Genomic DNA, 16,252 nt, shown 5'->3' with positions numbered 1-16,252 from the left:
CAGATTTTTCCTTTCTATTTTCATCCTCCCCTTCTTCTTTCTTTTCTACCTTCTCTTTCCTATTTAATTTTTCTCTTTCCTGGCTACTTATTCTCAGTCCCAATCTCTTTGCCCATTTCCTAAGAGTAATGTCATCACCAGTCATACCGCCTTCGCTTCCCTCCCCCTTGAAATAACACCTTCCATACATTTGATTCCTCCCAACCTTTCAAACCCGCTAGGATTCCTACTCTCATTTCCCCTTCTATTAACACCATTGTTTGAGGGCTCTCTAAGAAATTTGGAGTTGGGTTATCTATAGGGCCAATAGAGATAACAAAAATAATAATACAAATAATTATTGTATCTTCATCATATTAAACAAAAATAAGTATGGAAAATACAAATAATTTTTATAGACATAAAAATATAAAAAAAAATTGTAAAAAAATTTGGAAACCTATTTTTTACTATTGTCATCATCACCATAAACATTATTATGTGCAAAGAACATGTACACTTATAGTAATAATAAAAAATAGTAGTTCGGAGGCCATGGATCTACTCTCAAGGCAATCGTTACATTCTGATGAAACTAGACAGATACATATAAAACATTGAAGTATTGGGAAAAATTCAGTTGTCCATGTTCAACAACTTGGGGTAGTGGGGCTGTCAACAAGGCCCACCCTACATGACAAATTTGTCAACCTAGCCATATAGTGTTTGTGACCCTTTGGTGACCTAGGTGGTCGGGCCATTTGACCAATAACCAAGAGTAAAAACGATACCATTTACCTTAAAGTTGGAAATATATTAAATTCCATTCATTTGGATGCTTAAGCCCATGTTTGGGAGTAATTATTTTCAAGTGTTTATTTTAACTACTTATTTTGGGCTGAGGCTACACTAATAAGCATTTATTTGTGTTTGAGGAAATAAGCCTAAGTAAATGCTTAATCTTGAAATTAAGCATCTATTCAAGAAGCCTGGATTTTGAGCATATTTTTAAGCACTTATTCAATAAGTTCTTATTTCCATGGGTCATTTACTAGAATACCCCTTATAGTTTCACATATTTACTTAAACCTACCCTAGAGTTTGCATTTTACTAAAAACCCCTTACAGTTTGCAAACTATTTACTTAATTGACCTTTCATTAATAACTATTTGTGTTTGTCATATGAAAATAGTAACATGATCACCTAAGTTAAGTGCAAAATGTTAAAGGGCATGGACCCATGGTTGTTTCTTCCAAAAGTACCCTTAACACTTTTTTTGTACAGAAAACAAAATTGATCAAATAGAGAAAAATAAAGTGGTTGTCCATGTTTTACTAGGGGCAAAAATGGAATTTTTGTTTTTAGTTTCTTTTGATTAAATATATTTGAATGAGTGTTAGTGTCAAACTATCATTTTCCACTTTCATCTAATGGAAGGTTGATTAAGTAAATTGACTGCAAACTACATGGGATGTTTTAGTAAAACGCAAACTATAGGATAAGTTTTAGTAAATTCATGAAGCTATAAGGGGTGTTTTAGTAAATGATCTGGGCCCACTTCATCATTTTGAAAATAGTTATACTATTTTATCAAGTAAGCACCCCAAACATGGGTTAAAACAAGCTCTTTGCATGACATGATTATTCACAACTCCTTGTAAAAAGTATTTATGCTGAATGAACTAACATGTTATGTAGAGACTAGGGAGAGAGCCCAGATGACAGCTCAGGCTGTTTGAGTTTGGACAGCCAAAAATTTTTCCTAAAACTGCTCGATTACAAAGTAATATGTTTTTGCAAGCATGCCCTCTTTGATGATCAAACCAAAGCAGTTATACTAGACTCTATAGCTGTAAAGTGTGCCATGCGACATGTGGGCGGACATTGCCCAAGACGATATGTCACTATAGCAATGAGGTCGTGCCACAGCCTGACCCATACCCTTGGGCCGTGCTAGGTTTGGGTTTTGTGACCCAAGAAACTCGGCCCATTGGTCTGATTTATGTATATATATATACATAATTTTTATTTTCAATTTTATTATATTATTTTATTCTAATTTTATTATAATTATTTTTTTTCAAATTTTTTAAAAAATTATGATTATTTTATAATTAAATCCTGGCGTGGTACAAACTCACTTGGGCTCATGCTGCAGCCTGCAGGCGATGCCAGGCTTGCTTCCCTTTCGAGGAGCTACAGTGTGGGCGGCCGGCAAAAGTGGGTGGTTCAAACTTGGGAATTTTGTCAATTAATCAGATTGTAAATTGTTTGGCCATTTACTAACGAAAAAGCCCTTGTTTGGCCATTGAATGCAAAGCATTTTATTATAGTTGGACTGACAAAAAGACATGGGCAGGAATAGAAGGACATGGGTTTAAATAATTATAAATGATTAAAGGATCCGAATTTAGTGTTGGACATGAGTAGATTGGAGAAGTTATAGGGCCCGGGAACGGTTTTAATGGCTCCTTTGGCTCGAGACTCTTTCCAGCCTGGAGTCAGGCCAACCAGAATTGGCTAAGCAATTACATCCCAACTTTGGGGAAGGAAATAGAATTGGAATTAGAATTGAAATCAAAATTTCCTAAAAGAGAGTTATTTATTCCCTTTGTCTGTTTGGCTGTGTTTGGCTGTAGTGCAAATTTATTTATATAAGGAATGCAAATGGAAAAAATACAAATTCTTATTTAATTTTATTTTAGGTTTTACTTTATTTTGCTCCATGTCTTAATTTACTTCATTTGTATTGCAATCAAACAAAATAAACCAAAATTTAAAACAAAAATAGGCCAGAATTTACACTCTACACTTAAATTATTTGCATTGCCATAGTTTTGCAGTAGTGCAAATTTATTTGCATTGCAACCAACACAGCCTTTGATTCATATGGAAATTAATTAGAATTCGATTCTATAAAAATATGCATCACTCCTAAGAAAGGTTGTAATGGGAAATGTTTTAAAAAACCAAAAACCGACCCGAAGGTCTAACTGTTTTGCCTCTAGGTCGTGGGTCACACCGTTCCACATGATATATATATATATGTATGTATGTATGTATATATGTTGCATGTATGTGTGTGTGTGCGTGTGTGAATATATATTTTATCAATAAATAATATATAATTATGTTTTAGATATGCTATATGTATTTTTATATTTGATTTATGTTTTTTTAATTCAGTTTTTAAATTTTTATTTATAAAATATTAAAAATTGCAATTTGAGGCCAAAAAATGATTTTTTTTACAAAAATAGTGGGATACAACACCTTGCGACGCATAGATCTCAAAAAATTACCCAAAATAAAAAAATACCCCAATCGGACATCGGAGTGCAAAGTTATGACTTCCAAAAATTTGCATGCATTGAGTGTACAACCCGAAACCTGGTGACCGGGTCAAATGGGTCAATGGTTGAACCGGATGGATTGGGTGGTTCTTGACCAAGTCAATGGTTTTTTACCGCATGATGGGTTTTGACTGAATCAGACCCAAAATTCTTGCCAGGTGATGATTTAAATGGTTCAACCGGCCGGGTCAACGGTGGGTTGAAACCACTGGCAATGGGTAAAGCAAAATAAAGTTTTGGGGGCCGGGGGTTAAGTCCTCACCTGTTACACAACGTCTGAATTTGCAGTATGAATCCCGATATTATTTTTGTTGATATACGAGCTTTACTTTTACTTGGTCTTATGCCAAAATCTTAGGTTAACAAGTATGAGAATGTGGTTTGGAGTCTAACAGTCTTCCCCTCCCAAGACCTCCGATTACCAAGGCTAATATTGAGTAATGGCCTTGACTTTGTCGTAACAGTAGTTTTTATTTTCGAAAACAAAATTATACATTTTGGCAAGCACCCCTTAAAAACTTTTGTTTGTACTGAGTACAAGATCAATTTTAATTAAGGGGGTATAATTATACATTCATAATTTGTATTAGATTTTTTATCGTTCAAACTATCATATAATCCATATGTTTACTACATTAAAAGCAATTTCAATGAAGTTAGAAGGGTATGATACCAAGTGATTGGTTATCATTAATAGTCACATAGTATATATCTGTATATTTAATTCAAAATATCGCATATCCATATATTTACTGATTAATTTGAAAAGAGTGCATTTCCTAGATTTTTTTAGATAAAATATGACATGAACCATAGGTAAAGGGAGGTGATAATAGCAGCACAAGAAAACATCAGCTTCAGATAATAAGTAGTCTTGTTCAATGAAAGTTGACTGGAATTGCCAAGATTCAACCAGTACCTTATTACAGTAATGGTGTCTGACTTGGTTTATGAGATATTGATCCCAATAACAGGAAGCAACATGTCTAAGTAAAACCTAGTTCAATTTTTAACTACATTCATGACTAGATATGTATCAGATGTGTCCAGTGGTGGATCTACCTATTTAGCCTTTCATTCCCATTATTGTTGTTGGATACACTAAGACATTACCTGCAAAACAGAAAAAAAAATGGCATTACTTTTGAAGCTCATCTCCAAAATACAACTATATGAGTGAATGTCATGTAAAGATGATGACAAGGAACATGCCCTACATACTGAGACAAGGAGTTTGCCACATCGATCACAAATCGATACTGGACATCAGCCTTGGCTAGCCTTTCCATGGCAGTATTAATGTAGTCCATTTGGATCAGCTCGATATCTGCTGCGATATTGTGCTTTGCACAGAATTCCAACATTTCCTGTGTCTCTTTTATCCCTCCTATGTCACTGCCCCCCACAAGTTTCCTACCTATGATACAAACAGAAAATTGTTGTCAAAAGAGAAGCCTACAATATAAGCTCTAAATTAACATGTGGAAGTTGTTTTGTTTTCTGTCCCAATCTTGCAATGCCACTGAACATGGGTAATGAATATTGATGGTACAAGAAGATACAGAACAAGATTATCTTTCTTTCTACACTGGAAGGGTTTATTGTATTGCTTACCCAGTACCAAGGGAAAGATGGGAAGCTCTAGAGGCTTGTCAGGCAGCCCCAGGGTTATCAGCTTTCCATGTGGCTTCAAGAGACCCAGAAGTGGAGCCAAGGGATGGACTGCAGATACAGTGTCAATTATGTAGTCCATGGTACCTAAAGCTGCCTGCACAGAAACAGAAGATAATTATTTTCTATTGGGGGTTCATTCATTGATTGATTATTGATCTTTTTGTTTAATAAATCGGTTTTTTCTTCTTTTTGTCTAACTGATATCATCCTTTTGGTACTGATCTGATCTATCAAGCTCAATGGGCCATGCCAAAAATGGTTAACTAATGTTCTCTACTACCATTTGCTCTGGTGGTTTGCTGCAGTTGCTTTTTACTAGTGAGAGATAAAGAGTTAACATCAATCAATCCTGAATGATCTGCTGAGATCCCAATAATACCATCACTATCATCACCAAAACAACAACAGAACTAAGAAATTGATGAACTCAGGAGCAACCCATCATACTAGCTGAGTTTGTGAGATAATGCTAGTTGAGAGATCTTTGATAATTTTCAGCACTCTTAATGTTTCTTCTCTCTGAAAGTGTGAAGTTTAGATGTAAAGAAAATTAATTATGTACCTTCACTTTTACTGGATCCCGGCTAACAATAAATGAATCAGCACCAAGTCTTTCTGTTGCCTCAGCCTCCTTATGTGGGGAGGTACTAATGACAGTAACCTTCAGCCCAAAGGCCTTACCCAACTTCACTGCTATATGACCAAGCCCCCCAAGTCCAACAACACCTAAATGCTTTCCTGGCTCAGTCATTCCATAATATTTCATTGGACTGTAAACTGTAATCCCTGCACACAGCAGAGGCGCGCCTGAATCAGGAGGAAGGTTATCGGGCCAGCAGAGCACGAAGTCCTTGTTGACAACAACCATATCAGAATAGCCACCATAGGTTTTGGTTCCATCATAGTTAATGGAGTTATATGTAAATATCATCTTGGGGCAGTAGTTCTCCAAATCCTGCTGGCAGCTTTGACATGTCTTACATGAACCCACCATGGCACCAACCCCAACATGCTCTCCAATTCTAAGATTTGTCACATTACTCCCAACTTCAGTCACAACTCCCACAATTTCATGACTGCACCAGAAAATTAAGCATCAGGATCTTCCCCAGAATGACTTATTGACTTAGTTGGTTGATGTTTCAGTATACATGCATCTACAGGCATGCATGCTTGCTAACTACATCTTGAAAAATATCAATTTACCTTCCAAGAATATATAGAAGGTTGTGTTAGACTTGAAACTCCATCAACTTTTTGATATAAGATACTTGACAAAGCAATTTAGTATTTCTGAGAGAAATAACAATATTATAAGATTAACCAGATACATGTTGAATAATAAAACCAATACTTCATTATTGAAACAAATCCATTTCTTTTCAATCTAAAATGGATGGAAATCTTTTCAATATCCTTTTACAACGAGAAACTTTGTTTTTCTTTCCATTTACATCAGAACAAATTAGAAGGGGCAGAAAACAAGATTTTTTTTTTTTTCTGTAGAAGGGATGGAAATAATAGCTAAAATGTTTCAGTCTGAAAAGTTTTCCATCCATTTTATGTTGAAACAAACAGAGCCTAAATTAAAAGAAAAGAAGATATCCTACTACCATTCATTGTATTTGCATTTGAATAAACAGAAAATCAACAGAGCTGAGAAATCAAAATCTGTGAGACATTTTTATCTACAATCAGAGCTTCATAAACAATATCCTTTCTCCAAATTTGTTTATCCACATCTACTTAAATAACAAAAAGTGCAAGAACACAACACAAGAAATTTATGCAAGGTGGGCGAGAGGTGCCATACCCAGGAACAACAGGGTACATTGTGTATCCCCAATCATTCTTGGCTAAATGAAGGTCAGAGTGGCAGACTCCACAGTAAAGGATTTTTATGGTGACATCATCAATTCCATTTTCCCTGCAACATAACAAGAATATTTCAAACAACAGTGACAATGTTTTTTCTTTTCACAACTCACAAAGAACTCTTGCACTGTAATAACTAGGGCATGAGGCTCAACAACTTATGTTCCAACCATAAGTTATTGTTTAATTCACTCAACAAATAAAACCAATGTTTTAAAAACCGACTTGGAGGCTGAATAGTTTTTGCCTCTAGGTAATGGGTCAACAGTTCAACTGTCCAAGTTGGACAAATCAAACAATGGCACATCATCCATTTGTATATGTATAATATGATATAATATAATTACATTTTATGTGTGTTTATATTATTTAGGTTCAACTTGTACTTATTTTAGTTTTTTATTTTTTATAAATAAAAGAGCAAGAAATTGAAATTTGAGACAAAAAAATGAGTTTTTTTTTTTTTTTTTTTTTTTTTTGTATAGTGGGGTTGCAAAGATCATGAAAAGTTACCCAAAAAGAAAAAAAAAATCACCCCAATCAAACAACTAAGCAGAAAGTCCTCTAGAAATTTTCAATACATTGTATATTGTAACCCATGGGCCATGACCCAATGACTAGACCAAAAGGGTTAATGGTTCAACCACACAGGTTGAATATGTTTTGACCAAATCAATGGTTTTTGAAAAAAATAATAGGTTTTAGGAAACCCAAAATTAAAAATATGGCCAAGTAATGGTTTTGAATGGTTTAACCGTCTAAGTAAATGATGAGTTGAAAACATTGAATAAAGCATCATCAAAATTATAATCCATTTATATTCTATTTAAAATAATAAAAATTAATTAACCATAGTAAGAATAATTTATTAAATTGCTTAAATAAAAATAATGATTAATTATAATTGATAAAAATTTATTAATATAATAAAAACAAATAAGTTAAAAAGATGTGATAAGATAAGTTAAAAACTAATACCATTTAAAATTAATATAAAACTAATACAAAATTATTTAACAATTATTAGTTTTATAATTAATTTTTACTAATGAACTTAAATTTCATTGAAAAATAAAAATTTAATATAATTATTTAAAATTAATAAGGATTAATAAAAAGAAAAATTAATAAAAACGTATTAACCTTAAATATATTTTAATTAATTTAAAATCAACTTAAATTCTATTTAAAAATAGGGAAAATTATAAAACCTCCTTGGGTTTTCTAACAATCATATGTTCTAACCATAACAAAAATCTTCCATGTTGTTTTGAGAAAAAGGAACAAATGTTTTCCTTCCATTAGCATTCAAAATAGAAAATGTTGATGTAAAAAAATAATACAAATTTATCTAGAGCATAAGAAATTAGTCACTCTCAATAAAGTGCAACTTGAATAGTGATCGAATAAACTAAATATAACCCAAAAAAATGCTTGAATTGAACTCAGATGAACATCGTTTAATCGGAAATGTCATAAATTCTCCTTTCTCAAATTTTACTGTATATTGCACGGGTCCTGACTAGTATTTCTAAATTCTACTCAACCACCAATAGTAATTTCAGGGTCTAATAGCACTCAATAAAGTCTTTATCATCAACCAGAGGGTGAATGCTTGGTTCTTGTTTGGGTTAGGTTGGTGGAAACTGGACTGGATCCCATTGGATTTAATGGAAACTTAACTACTTATCTCCATGGTTTTAAAAACCCCAGGAACCCGGATGGTATATAAGACCATTTGAACCAGGAACGGTCATGGTTCCGGGTCCGGTTATTCCATGGACCGCTATTATTAAAAAAGCCATTGAAAAGTCAAAAGACCATTGATTCAGATGGTTAAACCGTTAAACCATTCGACCCAATCAGTACTTTGTGGGTTCACAGCACCACATTTTGAATTTTGAAAACTTGCACTTTTTTCACTTCTCCTTCTATCTCTTTCCTTCCGGTCACCTACCTACCTCTCTTTCCCTAGCTTATTAAATTAATAACTTTTCAGGGTATAAGAGAAATATCAGCCTCTTTAACTTAATGTAACCCATGGGAGATGGGACCCCATGTCATAAATTTAAATACCTAGAAATACAACCAGGGGGGTGGAGGATTTCCAAATTATTGATATCATGGGTCAATCTGTTTGACCCGAATGGAAAATTGAAGGCAAACGGTTCCTTTTCCAGATAGTAGTTGGTGGTGGTTGTACAAAGTTTTAAAGTCAAATGGTAAAGTATATTCCACACGTAAAATCCAAAAATATTATTAATATAAACAGAAAATTATGCAGATTTATAAATATTCAAAATGTTAAAAATCCCCACTTTATACATCACTGCCTGCCCCGTGAATTAATATCAATTCCGAGCTGTTTCTAATCTAATTGTGCTTTCTGCCTGCTACATGTACCATTTGCTTCGGAGCCAATTAAGAGTGAATATCCACTCATGGGTGGAGGAGCAAAATGGGGATTACCCACATCAGTTTGCTTCCACTTTTACTCTCCCCAACTACCTTCTCCTACACTTAACAGATGACATTAAAACATGACGAATTTTCATTGGTTATAGGCCTATAGATCCAGGTTGCAACCAAATCAAATATAGTAAAACCCTCCACATGTGCAAACTTTGCATGCATTGTTTTTCGAGATGCAAAATTTGTACTGCCAACCGTGCCTGCTTGGTAGAAGTTAAATAATCACATTCACACCGACGCATAGTACGTGCTATCTGCCAGTGATGCAGTGTGTGGGCTGTATTGAGTATTGGCCATGGGAATTATAGATGGTAGCTACAGCATCTTTAAATCATTAAGATGGAGTACTAAGGGCCCGTTTGGTTTGTGGGGGAACAGAGGTGTGAAATCCGTTTAATTAGTTGGCCTGGTAGAATCAAGAATGGGATTCCCACTCTCATTCTTGGCAGGGTGACCATTCTGGCCTTCCATTGGAAATAGAATCTCATTCCAGCTGGCAAAAAAGGCAAATGACTTAAAACCCCATCAAACCTTACTTTTCTTTATCCAATGCCTACCCACCCGGCCTCTCGTAGATTCCAATTCTGGCTACGAACCATTTGATGCCTCACATGTTTCATCATCCATTCAAACAGAATATTTTGGTGAGAAACACCTGCCATCATCCTTTTGACAGCAAAAGTCTGGAATCCAAAGTCTACATCCCCAGGAAATATTATAAAACAAGTTACAAAAATTACTAGATCGAGAAACTATTAAAAATGATTTCATTATTCTATATTTCTACACACAAAAAGCCTCCTGTCTGTGCTGTTTCGTTTGTCAAAGATGAAGATGCAGATGGATTAGTTGAAAAAGGATGAAGATGCATGGGACGATGAGTTGTTTTTGCCTGGGGAGAGAAAAAAAAAATACCTTCTAGAGAAATTGAAAGGGGAGAGGCTCCCAGAAGTATCTCTTGCAGCCCATCCGAATGCCTTCCGTGGGTGCTCTTCTTGTTCTGGAGATTTCGACATTTGCTTCTGATATTGGCTGTTTGTACGTTGTTGTTTCAGTCTGATCAGTCTCTCGATCAGAACTCAAGAACTGGGGACAGTAGAGGAGAAGAGAAGAGATGGTTGTTGCAGATAACAGATAAATGCACCCCCCCCCCCCCCCTCCCTCGCTTTAAAAGAAGCACATGACACTAGCTCCTTGATATGAGCGTAGTTCCATGATATAACTACAATTAATTAATTGAGAGGGTATACGTACATGTGGTAGTTATGGACTTCAATAGGCTATACAAATGGTTTTGCATGGCGTATGACGTGATGTGACTCATCTGAAGCCTGTTCATAGTTCATATAAGATAGGGATAAGTGGACAGTTCCGCATTAAGGTAGACTGAGCTATAAAACCCCTATTAGATATAATAAGTCCAGTCGTACGGTAATTTTTTCAGCCTGGTGGGACTGATTTTCATCGAGAATGGGAATTATTGACGGCGATTAATAGAAATCTTCGATTGGGTTTGGGGTTAGGAATGGGGATTGAAGCCCCGTCCTCTTAAAACATTTCCCCAACCTTAGTGGCAGCTGGGTTTGATCTCACGCCATTAATTGCTAAAACGAACTACATTAAACTACAAAGGAACTCGCACTTTCCCATCATCTTCCTCTTCTCCACTTCCCCCACTAAAAAACAAATGGAAAATATGTAAAAACCTTGCAGCTTAATTATGCGGTTTCCTCCGTTAGAATTGCTACCGAAGATTTTCGCATCTTTCACTCGAGTCTCGAGGTAATATGCCATACCCAAAAGCCACAAGAAAACCTCGATGATGCCTCGACTATAGCCTCAACAAAACCTCATTCTCCTTTCGTGCAACTACATTTCCGATTTCAAAGATGTTCCGTGCATACAGGGCTGTTTATCAAATCAATCAAATCGACCAAACTAATTCAATTCGATTCAATTTGGTCGGTTTCGGTTTGATTATTTATAAATCAAATCAATGTGATCATAGATATATATGAAGGGAAGGGAGATTCATCATATGAATAGCCGAACCATGTAGGGTGGCTATGCGAAATTTCAAAAATTTATTTTTTCCCTTCCAAGAATCATATTCCCAGTTTTAGAAAAAAACTGCATTTTCTAAATATCATTTTTAAAATCGATTGCCAACAGTTTTGGTTTTCATAAAAAATAGTGCAATTCCTGATCATTCACTTTGCCTAACGAAGGGGTTGATCCTACCACTATGATCACCCATTTGAGTGAATTCTCAGATTGCCCCAACATACCCAGGCTTTGACTCCAAAAGATCTCACTGATTGACATATCAAAGTTAGACTAATCAGACACCTAATGCATTATTATAATCGAGTCTAGGGGTTAGGTGCAACTTTCTAGTTTTGCCCACCGGTCTCTAAGGTCCAGGGCATAACTGGAAAATGGTTCGGGTTCAGTGTTTCAAGCAAACACACACTACATATACCCCAACCAACTTGGCAGCACATTAGTGTCAGCCTAGGCAAAATAAACCTCCCTAGGTTTATTCAACAACTGTGAACATTTTAAGCTAACACGAGTCCCATAAGTGTCCAGTTTAAGGGTAATTACATAGAAACACATCAAGTATAACATGAATCAATTATGTACTTTTATTCATTTACAATAATGCCTAATGTACATCAATCTGATTGGAGCTAAGTGCATACACTGTCTAACAACTCCCACTTATACTTAGGTCCAATCAGGTACAAGCCAGAGTTCCATGCTGTTCACGTGTTTCTCAAACACTTTCTATGTCAAGGGCTTTGTCAATGGGTCTCCTACATTTTTCGCTGATGCTACCATCTGAATCTGGACGTCCCCTCTACCAACAATCTCCCGCAGTACATGGTACTTACTCTCGATGTGCTTTGACTTTGAGTAGGCTCTTGGCTCCTTAGCTTGAATAATGACTCAAGTGTTGTCACACAATAGTGGAATGACTCCAGTGTTGTCACTTGCGGCAATGTACTTGGCCTCAGTCGTGGAATCTGTTGTGGACCCTTGTTTGCTACTTTTCCAGCTAACTGCACAGGATCCCATAATGAAGATGCAACCAAATGTAAACTTTCTATCATCTGGGTGTAACTGGAAGTCAACAGCAGTATACCATAGGATCTATAGTGAACTACCATTGAGTACCAAACAAAACTCTTTATCCTCCGAAGGTAATTGAGTATGTTCTTTACAATTGTCTAGTGCCCCTGTTCTAGGTTTGATTGGTATCTACTTACAACACTCATGGCCTAAGATATGTCTAGTCGAGTGCACAACATGGCATACATGATGCTCCTTACGGTTGAGGAGAGAGTGACTGCGTGTTTGAAAGGGACAAATCACTTTTTGGAGTTCTCCATGCTTTATCTTTTGACAATCTTGTCAATGTAAGTAGACTGTGATAATCCTATTATCCTTTTCGATCTATCTCTATAGAGTCGAAGTCCCAAGATGTAAAAGGCATCTCTAAGATCTTTCATGAAGAATTGTTGCGAAAGCCATACCTTCATTTTAGTCAACATTCTTACATCATTCCCATTGAGTAGAATATCATCTACATATAGAACTAAGATCGTAACTTTATCTCTCACTGATTTCCTATAAACACAAGGCTCATTCGGATTCTGCTTAAAGTCAAAATGTTTGATGGTAGAGTTAAATCGAATGTTCCAACTTCTTAAAACTTGCTTAAGTCCATAGATGGATTGGTTAAGTTTACACACCATGTGTTCTTGACTCACAACAATGCAACTTTGCGGTTGCTGCATATAAATATCTTTAGTAAGATCACCATTCAGGAACGTGGTTTTGACATCCATTTGCCAAATCTCATAGGCATAGTGTGATGCTACAACTAGCAGGATCCATATGGATTTAAGCATGGCCACTGGCGAAAAGGTTTCCTCATAAATGATTCCCTCTTTTTGAGTGTACCCCCTTCGCTACAAGTCGAGCTTTATAGGTCTCAACCTTCCCATCAAGGCCCTTCTTCCTCTTGTAGATCCATTTGCAACCAATTGCTTTCACCCCAGGGTGTGGGTCTACGAGAGTCCAGACCTTGTTGGTTTCCATTGAGTCCATATTGGCTCTCATGGCATCTACCCACTTCAAATTCTCTATTTCCAATATTGCTTCTGTATAAGTCATGAGATCTTCCTCACTGATCATGGCTTCCATCAAGTAACTTTCTTGATCATTGCCATAACAAAATGGAGGCCTAAAAACCCAAGTAGATCTTTTCAGTTGGGTGTTATCTGGAGCGTATGGGACATCTCCCACTACTTCTAGGCTCTCTTCATCAAGAATAATTTCCTGACGATGATTGTTCATAATGTAATATTCTTCCAAGAAGTAGGCATTTCGACTATAAAACACTTTTTGCTCTCTTGGGTCATAGAATAGGTATCCTACAGAGCTTTTGGGGTAGCCTACAAATAGGCAAAGACTGGTCTTAGATTCCAATTTGTCAGCACTTGGTCTTTTAACATGTGTTGGATAACACCAAACCTTGCAGTATCTTACACTTGGTTTCTTATCGGTCTAGAGCTCATAGGGAGTCTTAGGAATAGATTTGTTGGAACCTGGTTTAGCACGTATATCGCAGTCTTCAATGTGTATCCCTAAAAGGATGTAGATAGTTCTGAGTGGATGAGAAGTGATCGGACCATATCTAATAGAGTTTGGTTCCCCCTTTCTGATACATCGTTTAATTGTGGTGTAGCAAGAGGAGACAACTGTGATACATTCCCATTGTCCTTTAAGTAGTCCATGAATTTGTCGGAGAGATATTTGCCTCCTTGATCAGATTGAAAGGCCTTGATTTGTCTCCCCAACTGTTTCTCGACCTCTTGTCTAAACTCCTTGAACTTTTCAAAGGATTCAGACTTATGTCTCATTAGGTACACGTAACCATGCTGAGAGTAATCACCGGTGAAAGTTATAAAACAAACGTGTTGGTTACATGTCCTAACATTCATGGGACCACATACATCAATATGTATCAGGTCAAGTGTGCCTGTAGATCTTTCGGGCTTTCTCGTAATTGGTTGTTTCGTCATCTTACCCTAAAGGCAAGGTTCACAAGCTGTAAGATCTTCTACAGTTAAAAAATCCAAACGACCATCATTTACCAACCTTGTTATACGATCTCTATTGATGTGGCCAAGTCGGTAATGCCACAAGCACGTGGGATTTACCATATCACGTGATCTTTTCTTAAGGATAATTTTCGACGTAGTTTTGGTTATGTTAGTTCCTAGAGAATGATTGAGGATAAAGAGACCATTCTCAAGTTCTCCATAAGTGAGGAATTTGTTATTTATTTTAATAGTAATCGTATTACTAAACAAAATAGAATAACCATCCTTGAACAATTTTGTAATAGAAATCAAATTTCTTCTCAAAGTAGGTACATAAAGACAATCTTTAAGCCTAACAATTCCATCTCTGAAAATTAAATCTATAGTTCCTATAGCTGTAGCTGCAATTGTTGCAGAAGTCCCCAAGTAAAGCACTATTTCATCCTCACTCAGCCTTCTGCTTTGAACCCCTACAATGTGTTACATACATGAGTAGAAGCCACAAAGTCAATACACCAGGATGTAGAAGTGACCAACATATTAGTCTCTATAACAAGAGATTCGGAATTACCTTCTTTTGAGGTTTTTTCTTAGCCTTCCTCTTTCTCTTGCCTGACTTGCCACCTTCAACAAGCATGGCTATCTGGTTATCCTTCTTTATATGTTCTTTGGACCTCTACAACATATTGCTGAGTTTCTGAAGGCTAACTTTTAGCTTGTTCATTTGTAATTCATGACAAACTGATTGAAAGAGGGAGGCAGAGAGTTTAAGATAGCATCAGTTTTAATGTCCTCATCGAGCTAAGAACCATGACCCTCCTATTCATTGATATAACTCATCATTTTTAAACAATAGTCATGGACCTATTAGCTCTCGGTCATCTGGGTGGTCATCAACAGTTTGAGGACCTTCTAATAGGTAGACTGATTTTGCTCCTCATACATTGTCTTTAGACCATCCATGATATCCTTAGACACTTCGATCTTATCGAATTGTCTCTGTATCTGATTGTCTAAAGATTCTATGACGTAACACCAGGCAAGAGAGTTCTTCTCTTTCCATTCCTGATACTCTTTCTTACAGGCCTCGGAAGCCATATCACCCAAACGTTCTAGTGCAGGATTTTTGGCAACATTGTCCAATTTCTCGGACGTCAGAACCAACATAAAGTTACGAATCCAATCAGCATAGTTGGGCCCTTTTAGTTTGTTATCATCCAACAACTTGACAGATTGTCCGTTTGCCATTTCTGATAAAAGGTAACACAAATTAGTTCACGACCTAAAAATTGATTCATGTTAATTACATAGAAAGGTCTTTTATCTATTTTCCATTTTCATTTATTCATTTATGAGATTTCCCTCCTATCTCACTGACGAAAATGTGATTATGTCTTTGGAAATGTGAGAAATCACATAGGTGAATGGAGCCAATTGTTTCAGCTGCAAAACCCCACCACTTTCTGTGAAGGATCTTATCCACTCATCTAATGAGCTTTTCATTTGGCCTCTTTTAAATAAGGTTCATTATCATTTTAGGTTAAACATTTCTATTCAGTAAGTGATGACCCATCATATCATGGACCCCAAGGTATTGTGAGAGAGTCTTCCATTTTAGGATAAGCCCCTCTCACATTGGTTTATGACGCCCCTATCATCTTATGAAGCAATCCAATAGACTAGACCCACAAATGGATAACCCAATTTTATGATGCATCTCCTCATTGCCAATTCAGCCCATTTTCATACTAATGATGGAGGGCCTTTAGAGAATTCATCATAT

At 36.2% G+C, this 16,252-nt stretch overlaps 1 protein-coding gene across 3 annotated transcripts; it reads right to left on the bottom strand.

Annotated features, from left to right (window-relative positions):
* Positions 1–4,167: 4,167 nt before the first annotated feature.
* LOC148876267 (putative mannitol dehydrogenase) lies at positions 4,168–10,562 on the bottom strand. 3 transcript variants are annotated; one of them, XM_088966472.1, is made up of 6 exons: positions 10,271–10,562; positions 6,822–6,935; positions 5,571–6,084; positions 4,949–5,102; positions 4,547–4,751; positions 4,168–4,447 (listed from the first exon to the last, which is right to left on the bottom strand). In XM_088966472.1, exons 1-6 carry the CDS (start codon positions 10,369–10,371, stop codon positions 4,444–4,446), a joined length of 1,092 nt encoding a protein of 363 aa, XP_088822598.1. In that variant the 5' UTR covers positions 10,372–10,562; the 3' UTR covers positions 4,168–4,443. The 3 variants fall into 3 exon arrangements, with proteins under 3 accessions (XP_088822598.1, XP_088822597.1, XP_088822599.1); XM_088966471.1 differs by having other exon boundaries at positions 4,552–4,751; XM_088966473.1 differs by having other exon boundaries at positions 4,556–4,751.
* Positions 10,563–16,252: the final 5,690 nt, after the last annotated feature.

Source organism: Nelumbo lutea, chromosome 1 (assembly GCF_056320005.1).
Source record: "Nelumbo lutea isolate HS-2025 chromosome 1, American lotus-T2T, whole genome shotgun sequence".
NCBI classification, from domain to species: domain Eukaryota; kingdom Viridiplantae; phylum Streptophyta; class Magnoliopsida; order Proteales; family Nelumbonaceae; genus Nelumbo; species Nelumbo lutea.
The sequence above is the reverse complement of the archived record's forward strand: the minus strand, read 5'-3'. Positions and strand labels throughout refer to the sequence as shown.

What these genes read in the sequence shown, in the direction of transcription:
- LOC148876267 (XM_088966471.1), bottom strand. Translation starts at nt 10,371, where the DNA reads ATGTCGAAATCTCCAGAACAAGAAGAGCACCCACGGAAGGCATTCGGA. An exon ending in GGGATCCAGTAAAAGTGAAG is followed by an intron (nt 5,103 to 5,570) that starts GTACATAATTAA and finishes GTTTCTGTGCAG; the next exon opens with GCAGCTTTAGGTACCATGGA. An exon ending in CATCTTTCCCTTGGTACTGG is followed by an intron (nt 4,752 to 4,948) that starts GTAAGCAATACA and finishes TTTGTATCATAG; the next exon opens with GTAGGAAACTTGTGGGGGGC.